Source organism: Poecile atricapillus, chromosome Z, assembly GCF_030490865.1.
Source record: "Poecile atricapillus isolate bPoeAtr1 chromosome Z, bPoeAtr1.hap1, whole genome shotgun sequence".
NCBI lineage: Eukaryota > Metazoa > Chordata > Aves > Passeriformes > Paridae > Poecile > Poecile atricapillus.
The window spans coordinates 28,557,903-28,574,248 of NC_081289.1; the positions used below are offsets into that span (position 1 = coordinate 28,557,903).

Below are 16,346 nucleotides of genomic sequence, written 5' to 3' on the forward strand. Positions count from 1 at the left end.
TTTCCTCCCACTCTTCAGCTGGGCCAAATTTGGCTCTGTCTGCTGGAGGCAAGGGCAGAAGCAGTGTCAAGGCTGTTGGAAAGGGGGAGAGGAGTGGGACTGGGGTTCTTGGGGTTGAGGTAGCCTCAGGGCTGGCAAGGTGACTCCCCCAGCACCTCCCAGGCCCCACTCCAAGTCCATTTCTAGGATCCTGACTGACTTTGGCAGTTGGCTGCCGATGGAAGAGGGTTTCCATGGCAATGTACCAGTGCTGCTTGCTCCCTCCTCAGCACTCTGCCTCCCATTCTCTCCCTCCCCTCTCCTCACCCCCCTCCCCAGCCCTCCTGTTTCTCAATCCTGTTGCCATGGAAAAGTCATAATCCACAAAGAATTTCAGATCCCCCCACACCCATTGGGGTTTGGGTTTTTGGTTTAGTGTTTTTTCATGTTAAAAGTTTGCTTTTCAGTTTAATGTGTGGGTAGGGAAGGCTGTGTCTGCCTCTTTGAAACCTCGTGCCTGGGCAAGAGGGAGGTCTTTATCTTGGAACTGGAGTTCCTCCTGGAGGGTGGGTGGTATGAAGCTATGGAAGGGAGCTCCAGCTAATGGGCACCCCATCAGGGTTATGGCTTTGAGAAGTGCTTATGTGACATCGGAGTTTATGACCAGCTTTTTGAAAGGACTGTGTCGTTTCGCAATCTGGAGTCTGAATCAATGATGTATAAGCATCCAAGACACGTTGGAAAAAAAGGAGGAGTGAGAGATTTCTGAAAGGTGCCTCCTCTTGAGGCTGCTTTTTCTGAAGTGATTTTAGTGACTGCTGCCAACAGAAGAGGGTGCAGACAACTCATAAGCTGCAACAATATGTGCGTAGCAAGAGCTGTGGGAATGATGCAGCTGAAGGTTCTGAATGAGACCAGAACTAGAGCCCACATTATTCCACCTGGTGCTCATGCTAATTCACAAGCTTTCAGGGTATGTCCACATCTATCAGGACTTGTGTATGAGATTTGTGGGTTATGTTTTAGTTTGTTAGCTTATTACCAATTAAAGGTGAAATTAGTTAAATTTCCAAGAGCTGGTTGAACTGGAGAGAGCTGTGGTATGGCAGCAGATATGGAGCTTGACCCCCTGATGCACTTGCTGTGGAAATGTTCTGGTCTCAGTCCCAGGACACTTGTTTCCATCCATTCTGTGTTCAGATTTCGCACTGTGGACACTGTGGCCTGGAATGCTCAGATGCTTGCTGGAAAAGTGTTTTCACAGTATTTCTAGGACCAAGGAGTCTTGTAAGTCTCCTGAGCAAAGAAATATTCTTGTCAGATTTCTCACTCTGACTTTCAGGAGGGAGAAGGAATAAGGTTCAGATAATATATCCCAAATTTGGACCTTGTACTTATTTCAGACCTCCTGAGAGTCTTTTATTGGATGCAATGTTAGTATCATGCCTGAGGCTTCCTTAAAGTGACCTTTTCTCAGAGAAGAAGCAGAGAAGTAATTCAAGATCAAATACAACTCTAGAATAAAATGGCACATTTATTTCACTGGAGATGAAGCAACATGGGCTGAAGTTGACTCTTTTCTTGCTTCAGGAAACACTGAAGATGCTGTCTCAGTTTCATTTTTATATAAATGACTATGTTCAGGTGGCCTACTGCAGTCTTCTTATCTATTCATCATGGTTACCTCTCTCCACTGTCTGTGTGTACCAGGCATCTGAGTCACTTGCTGCTGACCTGACCCCAGATGCTGTAATAGTCATGGAGTCTAGCCTGGACATGTGGAGTAGGGCATGGAGTGTAACATTAAGTCTTTTCAGACTGTTAGAAAAACTATTGACTTACAAAACCATAAAGTCATAGCGCTAGGTCATTTTAGAGCCTCTTCTTTTGGATTAAACCCTGGAAGGTGATGGATTTCCAACTGCCACAGAATGTGGTCTGCCGCACAGAAAGCAAAAAGCCTGATCTCTCAGCAATGCTTGCAAAAAGCCTGATCTGTCAGCAGAACTCTACCTTTTTCCTTGGCACAATGCCTTTACTCTGTTCTAGACAAACATAATTTCTTCAGTTCCGTGTCCTAGGTTGTTTGTCTATTTTCATCTTCAACCTCTTTTCCAACACTGCTGAGGAAGAAGCCTGAGAAGTTGAAGCAGTGTGTTGGGCAACTATCAAGTGGCCCCCATCTCTGTGTTTCACAGAGGCTCCTGAACACTTAGAAGCAATTGGAAAAGTTATTCAATCACTACCAATCTAGTCTAGGAGTTGAATTATTGACCAGAATGCAAACATTGCCCCCTTTTTGCACCTGTCAGGCCTCAGGGATTGATCCCAAGAGATTTTCCAGAACACTATGTGAGAATGTAGGAGTGCACTGATCGTATCAGCAAACCAGTCACCCTCCTTGTGCTTAGCAAGACCTTGTGTAGCCTCAGTTCTCTCTCTCTCTTTCAGCAAAAGGAAGAGAGAGAGGCATGTAAGTTGATTTAACAGAGCCTGGACTACAAGCTACATCACAAAACACTCCACAAAGTTAATAATACAAGGCACAAGTCGGATATGATATACATGATGTAAATGTGTGAACTCTGAGTAGGACTTTGGCAGTGTTCCCAGCCGTGTTCAAAATGTACCCATGATATTTCTATCTCCCATACTGGGAACCCACAAGAGACAGGCATAAAAGACTTAGGTTGGGTTTATTATCCATATTTATCATTCATTTCAGAATAGCATCTTCCTCCCACACTGATCCATCCTCACGGCACTACATATGCACCCAGCTCAAAGCAGGATTCTTCACACCCTGGCTTTTGGGGCAAGAGTTGAGAATGGTGAGATAGGCTTGAAGTGTGTGTTGGGAAACCCAAAATAGATGGTGCAAGGGAATATGGACTCTGTAGCTATACAGGTGGAATTAGCAGAAACAGTTTGCAGGCTGTCAGGACATGGGACTTTGGGGCAGAAAGGAGGCATGCCTGAGTGTAGAAACCCAGGTGAAAAACTGGAAGGAACTTCTTGGTATTTATCTCTCTTTTATATTTTCCCAGGGTTTGAAAAAGGGGTGATGTTAGTGAAAGAAGAGCACAGAGGTGTTATTGCTGTGACTGGGGTGGGTATAAGCAAAGACTGGAGGCTGAGGAGTTGCAGGGTAATTTCTGACCTGGGACTTGGGGTCCAGGGAGCACCCAAATGGGGACATTTTGACTTTCAGAGCCTTGTTGTCGCAGTCAGAGCAGAGAAAGTACCAGTTGTGCAGCTGAGCCAGATGCAGTGAAGGTGGCAGTGTAACAGCAGTGGCTGTGCTGGAAGTGCTGATCGAAGTGGCGGATGCCAGCAGAGACCCCAAGGGAAGCATGACAGTCATGGCAGATTGTGTGGAGAAGCAGCCACAGAGGGAAGGTGCTGATGGTGAGGAGGCTACTAATTGCACCGAGTGTTGTTGGAGTGCTAACTACAAGTGAGGACAAAGATGACTAATTACAGACAGGATTGTGAAGAGGAAGAGGAGGCAGACTCGAGGAGGAGTGGTGAGGTCTGTGATTATGGCACTTTGTAATGAAGAAGATGCTGATCAGTGTGTGACTACAAGGGTTTGAGCTCTGGTATTAACCAAAGCTGTGTTCTTCACATGTGCCAGCTTGTGGCTTTCTTGCTTGTCCTTCTATTTTACTCTTAATTTTATTTGCTACTGCAGCATTTTCCCTCTTTGCATGTAGTGTGGAGAGAAATTCATTAAGGGTTTCATGTTAGGGAAAAATCTTACTTTAGACACTACCCCACTGGTGATGCATCCTGTGCCCCTTGTCAGACAAATGCAAGCTGGGAGGCCTTCTTGGAAAGAAGGAGGTTTTCCTAATGCTACAGGGAAAAAAAAATCACAAGAAAGCTTAAAGGGAAGGGGGAAAATAATAAAAAAAATGAACCCTAATAGTTCTGAGACTTTCCTCAACCCAAGGAAGGGTTAATGCTTTAAATGCAGTGTAATTTCAGCGGCACTAAAGAACATGTTTCCATGGAAACATCAACCCACAGAGGGAGAGAAAGAGGGAGAAAGGAGAGGGAACAGCAGCAGAGGGAGAGTGGCTCTACTGATGAAGGAAGAACAACCTCCCTTCCCAGTTACAGACAGGAGTGATTATTTGTTTATTTTTTTAATCGATTCCCCCTTGGAGATGTTATAGGGAAGAAAGTGATAGGGTGCTAGCTTGGCCAAACTGCTACAGACACAAGAAAATCCAGTCACTTTTTGGAGTGAGTCTCCTTGCAGGCGTGACTCTGCTCCTGCCAGCACTGTGAATTCATTGCCCCTTACAAATGTGTGAATGCCTTCAACACTTGATAAACTTGAATAACCCCAAAATCACTAATGATTTCTCCTCGAGTCAAAAAAGTTGAGCTAGTTTGCTCTTTCTGAGAATATAATAGAAGGATTTATTTCAGTCTCCAACTGGTTTAGCCTTGCCTGGCTTCTTTCAGTGAGATGGACCTTTCCGGCAGATTTGAGAGGTTTTCCACAAGCAAAATTGTTCTGAAAGCTCTGTAGGAAAACTTCCATGTTCACCTGTTTGCTGGTTTTGACTCCCAGGAGAGAAACTGGAATGAGCTCCTGGTAAATAGTGAGATGTCCTGATGGCTGACTCCACACCAGCATGCTAGCCACCTTCAGAAGACCAAAGAGGTCATTGACATGCACATCTGCTTGGCCAGTTTTGTAAGCCATGGTCCACAGCCATGTGAGAGATTTCAAGGGGATGTACAAAAATTATTAAGAAAAATAAAGCTGCTGTCAGCGGGATTAAATCCACTGCATAGGGACAGTAGTTCAACTGGAATATTTTTTTACAGCTCTTCAAATTGACAGAGCTTGAAAGACATCATCCTGGGTGAAAAATCACTGAAGAGCCTCATTTGACTTCTGTTCTGTGACTGCTTCTCCTATCAATGATTGTATGACTATGCCTTAAGACAGATAAACAGATCTGAAGGACAACTCCTAACCTTTCAGTATTTGCCTTATTCTAGTGGTATGGCTTTCATCAGTGACCTGTTAGTTGGTGCCAAGACATAATTATGACCCATTGTCGGTTGTTCTGACAAATGCAATTTTCCATGCTTTTATTGCCCCATGTATGCTGATTTTTAGTCCTTTCATATGGAAGAAATAACTTGAAAACTATTTTTGCTTTGGAGAAAAGTGATATGTTATCTGTACCTAATGAATAAGGAAGGATGTAAAGGTGTAGCAATAAAAGAATAATACTTTTAAAAAGTAATTGACAGGAATTTAATAACTCTTTAAAGCTTTCTAGCTTGATACAATTTTGGACTGAACATTTAGTTTTTATTTTATCCAGTGACTGTAACAATTTTGACCTTAAAGCTAATTTTCTATTAGCTATTTTCTGTTACTTAAAGGTTTGGTGAGTCAGTTCAGAAGTATATTTGTTTTTATCAAAGCTTTTCTGGCTAAAAAAACCTTTCTGAGAATAGACTGATTTCCTTTGACATTTATAGATATTTCCAGCTTTAACAGACTATGCTCTTAGAACACGCTTCCTTATTTCTGTTTTATTTCCAGTGGGGCCAGAAGATGTAGAGGTATAATCCCTAGCTACTTAGGACTGTGTCATTTTCCCAGAAAAAAAAAAAAAAAATGTCTCCTTCACAAAACTTGAACTAAATCTGCGGTGATATTCCTTCCTCTGTTGAGGTGATGCTGTTCCTTGTAGGATTCTTTCCATGTGGCACGTCACAGATGTGTTTTAATTGGAACTCTTGTCCACAGAAGAAAAGGCGGAAGGTGTCACGCAACAGACCAGACTGTGTGGGAGTGTGATGGTACCAGAAGCTTCATCTTCTGTTCAAATTTACCAGTTTTAAGATCTTATGTTTCTTTTTATTTCTAACAAAATGTTGGCCTCTTCGTGAGAAAATGTTGTGGCCACATTCTTATCCCATTTAAGAAGTAATTTTGCCAGATATTTTTTCATGGCTCTGGCATTTGTGAAAATACATTAGTCAGGATGTCTGTGAGAAAACATTGTCTTTGGTTGAAATTTCAAGATATCGCTGTGACCAGCATAGCACACAGGGCAAAATGAAGATTTATCTTGCTCTTTTTCCCATGAGCAGGTTACCTCATCCTGTTGTATATTTGCGTATCCTACAAATAGTCACACAGTCTGGCTTTGGTACTGTCAGCAGCACTCTGTCAGAGGGAGTGTGAAATGCCACTAGGCCTGAATGGCACCTCTTTCCCCATTAGTACAAAAGACAGTGACTGCATAGGATGAAAAGCAAATGGGAGATCAGGTCCTGGATGACACTAGGTACATGGAGGAGAAATATACTGTGAAAACTCTGAAGCTCACTGAAGCAGCTGGACAAGCACTTAGGTGTGATTGCTGTCATGTCTGCCCCAGCTTGGAGCTGACCCCATGCTTCCTTTTGAGGGGTAATTCAGTGACCCTGTACAATGACTCCCCCACCCTGTCTGCTTCCTGATGGATACCTGTCTGTGAGGCAAAACCCTGTGGTGCAATGATGAGTTTCCCCTTACGTTCTCAGGAGGGAGGCTGGGGGCTTCACACACTGTGGAAAGTGAGATTTGCTTCTCATTCTCAGGAATGGTCCCATCTCATTAAGATCAAGCAATGTGTCTAGGAAAGCAGCCCTGCCATTGCTGTGGCTCCCTGTATCCTCCAAGGATAGATATATCCTCAGTCCCCAGGAGCTGTCATCTCAGAGTCTTTCTGAAATGACAAATTCATGGTAGATAAATAGAAGAAATGGGAAACAAAGTGGAAGTACATTTTTTTTTTTTAAGGTTAAGAGAGGGATTGATGGAAAAGATTTATCCTTTCACTGTACATAATTGGGAAGTCTCAGTACACATACACATTATTTTCAAAGCAACTTTGCTAAATATGTTGGAGAAACAGCAAGGGCAGTTCAGTAAAAATTTGTCTTCCACCAGAAATGGTTATTTCAGAGGTCAGGATCAAACACTAAAAAACTTCACCTTCCTGGAGGTGAGGGGCCGGTCTCAGTGGATTGACCAGTATCACTCCATTGATGTCAGATGAATATCACTGATTTATTGCAGCCCACTAGCTTTCCTCTTGTCTTGTAAAAAGGTGTGGACAGCAGAAACAAACCAAATTAATCTCTTACATCTCTGTTATCTTTTAGCCTGAGGGATATTTCCTAATCTAGATGATCTCCAAATCTTTTTGCTTAATGAAAACAATCTTGAGCTCTAGGCATTTCTCTAAGGCTACTGGCCAGACTGACTCCCAGAAGTAATTTAGGCTGTAGTCTGGGCAGATTTTCTGGTACAGAATGTCTGTACAATTTGGAATTTGGTAGCCCACTTTTCTACACTTTCTTTCTTATAGTGCATCTCACATATTTAATGGTAACACTGACAGTGAAAGAGAAAGAAACAAATGCAGAAGAGTGAGATACCATTCCCTTAAGATTTAATTTTCCTAGTCAATGGTTGCTTGCATTTTTTTTTTTTTCTAACTTGTTTTGGTTTTGTTCTTCATAATAGCCTCGTTACATAAAATCAGCTGCACTCATCCCCTTTGCATGGAATCCTTTCACTCTAAATTGTACCTGACACCAGACAGATGTTGCACAGATACAGCCAGCTGTGCCTGCCTTTCACAACTCCACAAGCCACCAACGGCACAGCAGCGTAAGGGACAGTGCAGGGCGGTGAGCAGTGGGAGAACCTCTGAGAGGTTCAGCCAGGATCAGGATTTTCAGAACAAATTCCATGGTGAAATTTGATCAAAGGCCCAGGCAGAGCCTGTTTTTGCCCTTTTTTGGGGTGAACAATTTGGTTTGATATCCCATGGAGCCTGTCTTACCTCAAGAGACCTCATGTACACACAGCTGGGTCTGGATGGCTCTTGAGTGTGCGTTGGCTGTGCACTGAGGCAGAGGCAGCCACAGAAATTTTGAACAATGGTATAGAGAAATATCTGTATTATTTTAAGCTTTCCATGGGTTTGGAGAATGGAGGTATAAGTCAGAAGTGAAAGGGATGAGTTGCAGCTTTCTCATTAAAAAACAACACTATTTCAGTCACTCAGATGAAGGCATTAACAGCATAGTTAGTGCTGGTTAAGTCTTTTATCTGTCTATCACTTGCCCCTTGAAGGTCAGAATTCCCATTTGTAGATAAATATACTGGTCCTAGACTCCCTTTTCCCTGGACTTTGAGTCCACCCATCCTTTTGTCTGTCCATCCTTGTTCAGGAGCAGGTGTGAGGGCTGGGTAGGACCCTGCTGCAGGGCTGGATTGACGTACTCTGCCCTGGTTGTTTGCATCAGGCAAGGTGGGTTGGTCTTGCTGGTGCTGAGAGAGGGAACATGGTTTAGAGCTGTGGGCACTTCTACTAAAATGCAGTAACATGTTTTTGGTTTTTTGCTCCTTCCTGGGCATGAAGTGGGTCTGTTTCCTGATACCTCTGACTGGTGAGTTTTTAACACTGTCTCTAGGGGGATAAAAAAAGGCTATTTCACCATGCAGATTCTGTGGGGTAAAGGCCTTTCACTGCTTTCATCTCACTGCTGTTATGATTGGCCTCAGTGTTTCCCATTACAGTGAGATTCCAGACAAGATGATGGTGGTCTGCATCCCTATCCCTTTATTCTGCATCACATTCCACCAGCCTTTTACCCTGCAAAGGTAAAAGGTATACCACAGTTTTTCTTTCCCCAGCCTCCACCTACACCCTGTTTTCCCTTTGTGTGCTGGGCTGCTGAGATGACTCCCCAGTGCTGACTGTGGAGAGGCTGTTTTATTTATATGGTCTGTCTTATTCAGGGAAGCGATCGATGTAAGGATAATCATGCCATTTCAGACAGACTGCTTGTCTCAGTGAAGCATAACAAGCTCTGACAGGACACAGGGGAGGGTGTGTGTTTGTGTGTGTGCTGCACACATGTGAGGCAGGGAATGTGACAGAGTGAACCAACACAATGTCCAAATTTGCCCCTCCAGTCAGCAGGCTTAGGAGGGGCTGATTCCAAGCAAGGCACTGGAGGCAGAGGTAGGATTGGCTAGTGCTGATTTCAAATGCATCTCCTTCACACCTGTCTCTGGGGCAGAAAAAAATTTGGTTAGCACCCTTTCTTGTGTTCCCTCAAGCCCCCTGCACCCACCACATCTGTCTCTCCAGGCTTTGTCCTCCACTGGCTGAAACCATTTAAAATGCCGTCATCTCTCTGCGGGTCCTAAATTGGCCATCTGATGTGGTTTTAATGCTCTATTTGCTATGCCTTTAAAACACTCTCCTTTAACTTTCATGGCCAACAGCCTTACATCTAGGATGGGTGATGTTACCTCAGATCCCAGGATGGGGACTTAGGTCTAATTTCATGTCCCTTTGTTCCTGTCTGCTTGTCCATAGCACAGGGCTCACCATGTCAGCATGTTTCCACAGGCTGTGTATGCACCTGTCTGCGTTTGGGCATTGTGTTTGCTGCATTGCCACTGGGCTGGCCAAGGGCTCAAGCCTTCTGTGCTTGCATCACAAGTAGTTCCAGAAATTGCAACATAAGCAAAATCTCTTGCTGAAAGGTGCTTCTAGCAAATTAAATTAAATTGCCTGTGTCAGCCCCCACCATGCCCCCTTTCTCTCCATCTTGGAGTCCCAAACATGCAGGGATTAAGATTTTTACGGGCACAGTTTCCTTCTGGTTTATGTCACCTTCCTGCACGGCCTCATGTTGCCCTCATGTTGTGCCCCATCACAGCTGGTGGCTCAGTTCGGATATGTCAGGGAGTCTCTCAGCCCCCTGCTTGCCTGATTAGGGACTGGAGTGTGTGTGGGCTGTAGAGAGGAGCCCCCTGGCCAGAGCAGGCAGCAGTGGTGCTGGCGTAGCAGGGCAGCAGTGCTGCCGAAGGGAATGGCTACTGCTGTAGTAATGATGGAGGGCAGAGCCACTCGAGTGTGGCTGCCTTGCAGCATGCTGCTGACTCGGCCTGCCTGGGAGTCCTTCAAGCCCTGATGCTTTGTCACATAGGCTCAGTGCACCCAAGCAAGTCCTGTGATTCCCTGTGAGCTGCTCTCACCCCCTCCATCCCTGTGCTAGGTGGCAGGGTAGGTACAGGGGAGCAGGGAAAGCTGGGGGTGGGGGGGGGGAATGCCTCTTCTGCAGTTCTGGAAACTTTTGTAAGTGTATTGCTAATGTGTTGGAGAGAAAACACTCTGAAGAGTTATATTGCCAAATTTGGAGACTAATGTCAGTCATTAAGGTGTGAAGCAAGGGATTTTAGTGCTGCTTTAAGTGTAAATCTCAAGGCAGCTCCAAGGATCGGAGTCATTGATGATCCCACCTTGATTATTATTAGAGGTTCTAATCTTTCCAGTGAAAATGAGCGTAAATGACACCCTCTTGTCTCATATCTGTTGCTGATTTCTGTGAAGTCTCTTGTCAGGCTGTGCAAGGGAGATACCTGTAGTGGAATCGTTCTTGGATGTGAGGAGAAAGAGGGTTGAGAATGGTTTAATATTGGTGTTTGTTAATTAGATGTAGGCATTGCTTACTCATTACTGGCATATAAAGCTGCAACTCCCATCAAGTTAATGATATCCTCATCTTCTTGGAGCCTTTCTTTGTCTTTACTCTGGTGGCAGGTGCAGAGAAGTCATGAAGTTGTCATCTTGGTCCACTGGAAGATTCCTCCCACCACCAGAGCCTTAACTAGGTCTTGTAGGGTGCACATAGCTGGCAATTGCCTGTGCCTGGCATTTCTTAGTACCAGAACAATTCACACGCCTGCGGAAAAAAAAAAAAGACAGAAAAAGGGCATGTGTGGTCCTGACATGGGATGTTTTATGCCTTTACAAACAATTGTGAGGCTAAGATTTTCCAGGTTGAGGATGTTTAGGGGTTCACTCAATGTTTGGGTTCCAAATGGCTTTGGTTTTTGGAAAATAACCAATAGTCTGCCTTTGAAAATTGTCCAGTTGCAGATGTTTCATGCTGGGCTCCCTTATGGCTGTTATTTCCAACACTGAACACATCCCTTGAAGGTCACAACATGGAGCAAGTGTGAAATTTCCTTTAGAAATAAACATAATTGCTGATTGCACTTGGCAATGGGGAATTAGTAGATGAGTTTGGTTGATTAATGGAGTTAGAACAAAAAAAATTTGAAAATGGAAAAAACTAAAATCATGACTTGCTTTTTTATTTGTTTGAAGAAGTTTCCCTGATACAATGGTTTCATTAGATTAGCAGGGATGTCTCTGTGCAGATGGTAGGAAAGCATGAACCCACTGAAAGAGCAGATTTTTTTTCTCTTATTTATTTTCTTGAAATTGGTTCAAATTGAGTTCATAAGGGACAAATTGAAGCTGAATATTAGGAAATGTTTCCTGATGTCATGGTGTAATAAAGCAGAAGAACCTCTCATGTCTATAATAGAAATGTTGCTTGTGTAATTTATAGAACTGTGCAAAGTAGGGGAGTGCAGAGTCCAGGGGCTAGCCCTGCAGGCAGCTTGGTCACCTCTGCCTCTCATGGTGATGTGATGCTACTGGTGCCAGAGCAGATTTACAAAGGTAAAATCTACTTCATGCAACAGGATTGTGAATTGAAGTGAAATATATGAACAGGGTAAACTGTCAGAGTGCCACGGAGATGTCATATAAACCACTGAACTGTGAAATGTGTATTTACCTCCTCTTCCCTACAGTGTATTTCTAGATGGTCTGACAGTTAAGGAAACAATAGACCTGATTCTTATTTACAGCAACGCCCCTTTAACATACTCTCACAATGCAGCAAGGCCTTGAAATGAGTGTAGCTGTAATCTCAGCCCACTTAAAGATCTTCCCTATTGCCAGAGCTGAGTAAGGAGGTTTTAGGATAAATGAGATTGAAGCTCTGACTGTTTACCTGTCCATTTGTTCAGCTGACATGAAATGGCCCAACAGGGAGTTCCTTCTGCAGAAGTGATAGGGCCTTTCCAGACAAAGAGAATCGCTGATGTTGGCTGCAGGGCTGATCACCCTTTAGTTTTATTTTACTGGGAATAAGGCTCGACACTGTCCCTAGGAAAAAAGACTTCCACTGGGCTCTTTCAATATCCTTATTCCTATTCCTAAGCTCCTTCACAGGGTCACTCTGGGCCTCATGAGGTGTGCTGGCTTTGATAGGGATAGAGATTCTTGCAGGTGTGCTGCTCCTTCCTCTGCTTTCCTAGTCACTGCCTTGATATTTGGGCTGGGGGGAGGCTGTTTCCACTGCTTCACCTGTCGCCCATCGCTGTCCTCAAGTGGCATGCAAAATCCCTTTTGGAGAGTGAGCGAAGTGTGGGCTGTGGAGTGTGTTTACACAGCTGATTGCTATGGATCCCTCTGCCCTTTGAGGCAGAGGAAAACCAGGGACTGTGGGCATACATGTGGGTGTGACTCTTAGACTGCTTTTAGGAATTCATTGAGAGCCAACACAGTACATCGCTTCCCTATCCCAGTCACAAAATGGGGGCAATTGCCCTGCCTTTCCTGACTGTCCCAATTTCTGGACTAATTGTCTTGTTTTTCTAACTCCCTTCCTCTTAGATTTTCCATTGTTTGCACTGTGCTTCTGCCCTCCTGATGTGAGCTGAAGAGGGAAGGCAGGGTCTTGTTTTGGGTTTGGTTTCCAAGCATTAATGTTCTTGCTCTCTTCTCTCTCCCACAGGTACCTGATCAATGTCACCTTTGAAGGCAGGAATTTGTCGTTCAGTGAGGACGGATACCAGATGCATCCCAAGCTGGTCATCATCCTTTTGACCAAGGAGAGGAAGTGGGAGAGGGTAGGATATGTTTGGTAATTCTCAAACTGTGTCAGAAGAAGGGGGAAGGCTCCAGGCAAATAATCCTCCCCACCTTTCTGTACTTCCTATCAAGGGCTAGCAATTTGCTTCTTGTATCCCAGATTACTGGTATCTCCAGTGCCCAGGCTGCTGTCTTCTCCATGCAGGATGCCATTACAGTCTTCCATTAGCATGCATAAAAAATTCATCAGCTTCCTCTCTGTAACCTCTGAACATAAGTTTTCCGGCCTTTCAGAGAAGATATCTCCTCTATGCTGTGAGTTTCAATGACTGAGACAGAAAATATTTCTCAGTCAGGCTTGATGGCAGTGAAGTTCTGTATGATAGGTGACTATGATTGAGCTACAGCCATGCTTGGAAATTGATGCCAGTATTAACTGTGCTTGATATATCTGGCCAGTACCCCTTGAAATGGGATGGTGCATTAAGTAGGATGTGAACGTGAGATCATATTGAGTTGTTCAAAGATCCAAATTTGCATATTTTGGAATAATTTTCATGTAACCCAAAACACCATTTTAGAAATGGTGTGAATTTCTGAGTTAGTGGGAAGTTTTGGTTCATTTCACCTCCCACATAAATGTCAGTGGTCCAGGCTCAGAACAAGCATTCCCAAAGTGTTTCAATTGAGGTAGAGGGGGTAGTTTAAGGGCTAAGAAAATGAGATATAAAAAAGTTATGGGTGTGAGAAGTCAGAGTAAAGGAAGGAGAATTCATCAGAACACTTGATAGATATGAAAAAGAGGTTGGTCTGGATGCAATCATGTGCATGGCTTAGAAAAATGCCTCTTTGTCCCACCACACAGAGAAAACTTTCTCTCCTTGCCTGCTTGTTCCCTGCACAGGCTTGCAAGTGGCCTGCTTGGTGTAAGTGAGGAAGAAATTAATGGGGAAATTAAAATGAAATGGGGAGCTGTCTGGAGAAGTGTATTCAGAAGAGAGCTGTAGGAACAACTTGTGGATGAGACAGAAGAGCAGTCACCTTAGTTCCTGGAAGGCACTAGGGTCTCCCAGTAGTCCCAGGAATTTGGGAAGAAGGAGAAAGGCCCCAGCTTGTGCCTGGTTTCCAAGAGGACCTGTCTACCTCATGGTCTTGGCACTGTTCAGACCAGATGAGGGTGTGTGGTCTGGAGAAGAGGTCTCAGGGGGCCAGAAGTGTCAGGAAACAAAGGGCATGGCATAACATGTGTGGACAACTCTTGGACATGGCTGAAGGCAAGCTGTCTATATACTGCACAGGGTGTGGATGTGCAAAGCTCAGGCTGCAGAGACCTCACATCAGGCTCAGTCTGTCACTCAACTTCATTAAAGCTTACCAGGAAAAGTCCAGGAGGATTTGTTCCTAGCTGGCACCAAATTTGTTCTCACGGGGGAAAATTCCATCATCAGAGAAGGAAAATGAAGCAGTAGCAGCATGAATCCTCCTAGGGGTTATTAGCAGGGCTGGCTGTGGGAATCTGTTGCTGGAATGCTTTGCAGTCTCCGGGGAGGCACAGCTAAATACCAGTCCTGTTTTTATCTTGCCTGTCACATGCTTCACATGTCGCACCTTCAGTGAAGGCTTGGTGGCTTCTGTCAGTGGTGAGAAGGGTTGTTCAGTCCCTGAGAGTGTATTTGTGGGCTCTCAGATGAACCAGACAATTAATAGAAGGGATCCTGGTGATCACGAGTGTTGGGATTGGATCTGTGACCTACTTGAGCCTTGCTGTCTGTGGGGACTACTTGGCATCCATTAAATCAAAACAATCTTTCATTTCATAGGAGCTGGGGCTGGACTGAAATGACGCTATCATGAACTATGGTATTAGTGGTAAGAAAAACACGTAGTGCTTCCTGGACACAAATATTTTGTCTTGAAATGGGTGTCTTTCTCAGAGAGGATCAGATTATTATAATCAAACTCCAAACTGGTTTAATTTTCATGCTGGAATTTTCTTCATGGAAGACACTGAAGTAGTCTCCAACATGTTCCAATCATAGACCAAAACCTTTCATACCTGGAACCTCATGCTCTTTTTCCTAATTTTTTTTTTCCCATTCAGTAGAAATGCAAACATAAAAATATAAGTGTGAAACAGAGATCTTTGTGACAAAGATCATAGTTTTGTTCCATGCTTGCAAAGAGGCAACACAAACTATTGGCTCTTAACAACTGCTCACAGGCAATGCTACAATACAATAAATTATTGATAGACTTTTAGCACATAATTCCAATACCTTTATAAGTACCTTGGAACACCATCCAAATTCTCACTAATTTTATGTAAATAGCAAGATGCTTCATCCTGGCAGCTTTTAGGCAAACACTCAGGCAGTAGGAGACATGAGATAAAAGACTGCATGGGAAACACTGATTTGATCCAGTTGCATTCACTGTAGCTCAGTCTTTAACTACACACTTCTATCCATAATCAGATGCTATGCCTGGAAGGAACATTAAGAGGTCATCTAGTGCCTCCCTGAGCCCCGAGAGAGGGTTTAACTAGACTGAAATTATTCCTGACAGATGTTTGTCTCACCTGTTCTGAGAGACCTTCAGTGGTAGAAATCCCAAGTCAATCTCTTCTATGACTTCGTTCTCCTTACTGTGCTAAGTTTTTCTAATGTCTAACCTAGATTTCTCTGGCTGCAATTTAAGCCCATGAATACTTCGTGTCTCCCTAATGGACTTAGGGAACTGTTTACCCTCTACCGCTTCTTATTGTCCCTATGTGGGTTTGAAGTCTTCTATCATGTTGTCTTCCAGTCATCTCTGGTGTAGGTTAAACAAGAATTTGTTCATTTCCTCTTGGTAGGTCATGTTTTCTAGTCTTCTGATCGTTTCTGTTAGTCTCCTCTGGGTTTAGTAACACAGTTTGCAGCTCTGTACAACTTGGTGCATTTGATTCTTGAAAGATGGCAAATGGATTTTGAGGGTATGTCTCATGGAGTAGAGATATATAAAAAGTTATGTTTTAAAATAGGTGTGAAGTCTTCCATTTTCTGAGCAGCAAAGATCCAGACAGTGACTGAACTGTTTCAGGATTTCAGGTCTGTGAAATCTTTGGTGATTTTGATTTTTTTTTTTTCCCCAATTTGAGAATAAATATCTTCACAATATCACCAGTTATTTCAGAACAGGAATTAATTTTCCAGAGGAGCTGTAGCTGCCCCCAGACTCTGATGATGATAAATCTCCTTGTGAGTGCTTCAGACAAACTGAAGCCTTATAGGGCTGACAATCATGAAAGAACAAGAAACTGCTTTCTACAAGGGGACAGTAACTTGAGCTCTCCTGCTTGTCTGAACCATGAGTAATGATTCATAATGATAAGCAAATGCGCTGAATTTCATTCACTTCTCTGTACTCTGCTCCTTGGGGGCAGACGGCTACATGCCTTCCCTCACTACCTTTTCATCAGCTGGTTAGTAAAGCTCTTTGCCTCACTGGCCAGATAGCCTAGGGGTGTTTTGGGTGTCTAGATGCCCCTGTTGTATTTATCCTAGAGATGCAGGTATGCAGATGGAGGTGGTGAAAGATGTC

General features: G+C 43.8%; 1 protein-coding gene across 1 annotated transcript in view; it reads left to right on the top strand.

Moving 5' to 3' along the window:
• LOC131572866 (glutamate receptor ionotropic, NMDA 2B) overlaps window positions 1-16,346 on the top strand; it is a 176,420-nt gene that overhangs the window by 86,852 nt on the left and 73,222 nt on the right. The window contains exon 4 of the mRNA XM_058826274.1: window positions 12,688-12,802. Coding sequence (XP_058682257.1) covers window positions 12,688-12,802 — 115 coding nt within the window. The remainder of the gene's footprint in view (window positions 1-12,687; window positions 12,803-16,346) is intronic.